The following is a 4,628-nucleotide window of genomic DNA, read 5'->3' as shown; positions in this document are numbered from 1 at the left end:
ACTGAGCACAGTATGTCAAAATTAAAAAATAGTTGGGTTGAGACTTCAATTGAGGGCTAATCCAAGGGAAAGAGCAGCCCAGGGTACCCATCTTGCAATACCTTTCTATATGTGTGTGTGTGTGTGTGTGTGTGTGTGTGTGTGTGTGACTATGTTTCCCATCCAAGTGTGTGCCTGTGTCCAACTCTTTTTGACCCCATCGACTGTAGCCCTTCAGTCTCCTCTGTCCATGGAATTTCCCAGGCAAGAGTACTGGAGTGGGTTGCTATTTCCTCCTCCAAAGGATCTTCCCAACCCAGGGATGGAACCCATGTATCCTGCGTTGGCAGGTGAATTCTTTACGACTGTACCAGCTGGGAAGCCCATCCAAGTGATCAGATCTATGTTGTTGTTCAGTCGTCAAGTCATATCCAACTCTTTGCAACCCCATGGACTGCAGCACACCAGGTTTCCCTGTCCCTCACCATCTCCCAGAATTTGCCCAAGCAGATCTAAGATACCTCCAAAAGAGATTTATACCTCTAAAATACAATAATAATTACAATACAATCAGTTGTTATGTCACACATTTATTTACTATTTTTCAAGTAAATTGCCTCAAGATGAATATAAGTCTAATCTCAATAGTGATACCAAGTGGAGTTTTCCTTTACCAGGTTCTTAAATATGGTGAGCATATAATAGTTCATAGAAGTTTGCTTCTTCTGCATGGGTGGTTGTTTATTTTTTGATCCCTTAATTATATCGGGAGTTTCTATAGATGTCTTCCTTGCATTTTATATCACAAAGTATAGTCACCTCCCTGTCACTGTCAGCATCACTGTTATATGTTGTGACATCACTGTCACCCATGTTGCCATACAGTGTGATGTATCTGGGTTTCTTTTTATATGACTTGTAAAAGTGCTTCAATTCACGTGAAAAAAGTGGAACTGGAACATGCTTTATATTTGTTTCTGAAATATGAGTGATGAATGGCTCAGAAACAGCTCTGCAAACGAGGCATTTTTCCTTGTAGCATCGACAAAACTTCACTGGTTGAGGCCTAGATAATATTTCTGCCCTACCTGCACTAGTTGGGCATTTTGGTTTAAGATATCTCTGGCGTTTGGTCAGTTTCTCTACACTGGATTGCTCAGGGAAGCTTTGATTCTTTGAATAGAGTAGAGGAGTTTTGGTTGGCTTGACCTGACACTGTAGACTTGATGGCCAAGTTGGCTTGGTGGCTTTCTTTGGATAGGATGGACTGACCTGACTGACTAGCTTATGGGCATGAGCCCGCCTATGTGCCTTTTTTGGACTACGTGTTCTATGCAACTTTTCCTGCGGGGGTGATCCTAACACTTTTTTGGGATTTGATGGCTTGGATGGGTTTTGTTGACTCGAGCGCCTGACTGACTTTTTGGCACTTGAAGGAACAGAGGCTTTTTGTGGACTTGAGGGCCCAAATGACTTATCTATACTGGATACCATGGATTGTTTTTCTGGATCACCCAGGCCAGCAGTCGGTGACTTGGAGCCAGTAAATGATATTTTTGATGATGTGGATGCTTTGATGGTGATATCATCCTTCTTGACCCTGAAAATACAGAGGATTTAGAATGTGACAATTTAAATCAGAAGAGTAAAATTGCTGTTACCAGAAAATATGGGCTATTGTATCAATTTAGACTTCTGGTCTTTTTTTGGCTCTAGCAGGAAAATTGAACACAGTAAGAACTGGAGTGTGGAGAAAACCATGACTCAGGTTACAGATTCGAACTCATGTTGAATGATTTTTCTTTTTCTTAATTTTGCTGTTTCAACCACAGTGGATAACCATATAGCCTATATATGCAATGACACAAACTTGTTTCAAATCTACTGTTGAGAGAGAGAGAGAGAATTTATTTATTCCAGAAATTAAACTTTTTATAAAAAAAGTCACAAGTTGATATGCAACTGAGGCACAAATGTCACAACCTGTCACATAAACAAGTCTTTAGACCAAGTTCATTGTTTTCCTATCATATTTACACCATCAAGTTTTGTAACCATACATATTAATCCTCACAAGATTACTCTAAAATCAAAGGAATAGAACAGTGGTATATTTCAGTCACCAGTCCTTGGATTGGGAAATTTTTAGGGACCCAGTATATCAGTGCCAGCCTAATCCTCCTATATTAAAGGCAGGGACTAGGATCACTGAACACAGTTACAAATTTTTCATGTTATCACATCTTAAAATGATAGATTAACCAAAATGCGTTACTATCTTTGGAATGCAGAGACCCAACTCCTTCTCCCCTGAGAAGATTTTGATTCTGTCTTATTTAGATAGTCATTCCGTCTTTTCATAGACTCAACTTATAATGAAATTAGCAGCCTGGGGCTCAACTGAACCCTGAATGGGAGATAGTTTTGGCTGAAGTTGATAATGTACTTGAGATAATCTAAGAGTTTCATTTAAGTGAACATATCCAACCCACAAGATGTTGGTAGCTCTTCCGAAGTCTAAAGTTAGTGTTAAGTAACAAAATAACAGTGAACTCGCCTACGTGTGTGCACGCATGCGATTGTAGGTACAGTCGCTCATGCACGTGTGCACTAACCCCCTCACCTCACCCCTACACCCCGCCACTGTGTATTGTTAGTTCAAAAGTTCAAAAAGCAACTTAATGTTGCTGCTTTGGGGACTTCCTCACTCTCACAGTTATAGAGTATAGTGAAGAACGTGTGCCTCCCCCCAACCTTGTACTTTTATTCAAAGGTGTTAAGACTTACTTGGCTGCGTTATGGGCTTCCTCACCATCACAGGTATAGTGAAGAAAGCAGGAACATGTGACTGTATAGCCGATGATGAGGACGCCAATTACAGTAATGAGGATACGTCGCCTTAATTCCTCCAGTTTGCTCTGCTTGGACTCAACGTGTGTAGTTACTATGAAAGAAAATGTATCATGAGAATATGTGCTTGGTAACCAAATTTGCTTCCATTTTGATGGGGGTTTGTTACTATAGATCAAAGTCAAATCTCATCATCAGTTATTTCTTTATGCATGATAAGTGTCCACTGTCATTTTCCTCCCTCTATCATGTCCCCAGCCAGCCACAGTCTACAAGCCAAATCTGGGAGCTGTCTCTGGCTAATCAGTATAATTACCTAGGTTAACCCACATCGTGGCTTGTTCAGCCCATTACCTAGGTATTTGAGTGTGTGAATGTACTTGAGTGTTGATGTGTGTGTGAATGTGTATGGTGGGAAAAGGGATGGGACACGAGAATACAGTTCTTGAAACCTACTATGTGTTAGGTACTATGCTAGATTCATTCACATAGAATTTTCTGGTATGGCTGGTGGGGGAGGGGCAGGGGTTGGTGGATTGGGTGGGGAAGGGGAATGAAAAGGGACAGTATGGCTGTACTCTTCATGTTTCTGTGTTTAGAATTTTTACACAGAAATAAAATTTTCAGATGTTGTCCTAGAATTTCTCAAAGACCTACTCATAGTAAAGTAGAATAAACAGATTTCTTAAACACAGCTAGCTTGTCTAATTAAGTACTTGAATATATTTAAAATAATAGATCATAATTTCTAGCTTTTAAGGTTAGGGACATACCTGCAGTAGCAGATCCATTGCTTTCATTCCTATCTAAACAATTATTTGTCCAAATTGATAAAAGGAGGACATAAATGAAGAGATTCATGTCCAGGACCTTGTTGTGTTTCCTCTCCGAAGGAAACTGCTGGGTTTAACGTGGCTCAGCTTGTTTTAGGGGGCTATGACATCATAATCATAGAATGTCATATCCTGACAGCATAATCTCACCATGGGGACACATGAGCTCCTGGGTACAAATATTATGAAAAGACTTTTAATCCTTTATTTCTCCATTACATCAAATATTCAACCAAATTTGAATCAAAAAGCTTGAGACATTATTAAGCACAGAAGGCAGAGAAAGTGAGTTAGCTCTAGATACTGAAGAACTATTTTTCTTTATTAAATGTTAAGGAGGCACCTTACAGAGCTATAGTAGTTCTTATGTGTTTTAGGGGTTAAATCATCCTGGGGTATAAGTTTGTAGGAAGTTTTCTTACTAAAATTAAGATTTTGAATATCCCTCAAGCTTTTTTATTGAGCTACTTTTAATGGGTACCACTAAAGACTTTCTGGCTAGTGAGTAACATGAGGAGATCTCCATTTTAGAAAAACCACTCTGGCTCTTGTACGGGAACTAGATTGCTGGGGTTAAAGTAATTTAGACAATTAGAAGGCTGTTATGTAGGTCCACCTGATAGAGGATGGTGGCTTGAAGCAGAGTGGTAAAGATGGAAAGTAATCAATGCATTTGAGGAGTATTTTGATGTGGGTAGGGCTTGAGGAAGCGTAGGCCATAGGGCATGAAGGAGAGAGAAGTAGCAAGGATGATTCACTGCTTCAACAAAAGTGTGTTGGAGATCTATGTGGCAGGAAGCTTTGTGTTAAGCATGAGCATTCAGACAGTCACAGTCCCTGCCTTTAAGAGTTGGAAATCTAAAGGGAGAGACAGACACGTAAATAACCAATCACTAGGTTATGTAATGGGGCTTCCCTGGTAGCTCAGCTGGTGAAGAATCTGCCTGTAATGCGGGAGAACCAGGT

The 4,628-nt window shown here is 40.0% G+C and overlaps 1 protein-coding gene across 1 annotated transcript; it reads right to left on the bottom strand.

Annotated features, from left to right (window-relative positions):
* Nucleotides 1-552: 552 nt before the first annotated feature.
* On the bottom strand, nucleotides 553-3,726 carry LOC122434293 (uncharacterized protein CXorf66 homolog). The gene is made up of 3 exons (XM_043457479.1): nucleotides 3,603-3,726; nucleotides 2,767-2,923; nucleotides 553-1,579 (listed from the first exon to the last, which is right to left on the bottom strand). Exons 1-3 carry the CDS (start codon nucleotides 3,688-3,690, stop codon nucleotides 736-738), a joined length of 1,089 nt encoding a protein of 362 aa, XP_043313414.1. The 5' UTR covers nucleotides 3,691-3,726; the 3' UTR covers nucleotides 553-735.
* Nucleotides 3,727-4,628: the final 902 nt, after the last annotated feature.

Source organism: Cervus canadensis, chromosome X, assembly GCF_019320065.1.
Source record: "Cervus canadensis isolate Bull #8, Minnesota chromosome X, ASM1932006v1, whole genome shotgun sequence".
Taxonomy (NCBI): domain Eukaryota; kingdom Metazoa; phylum Chordata; class Mammalia; order Artiodactyla; family Cervidae; genus Cervus; species Cervus canadensis.
Note: the sequence above shows the minus strand (reverse complement) of the source record. Positions and strands in the feature narration are given on the sequence as shown.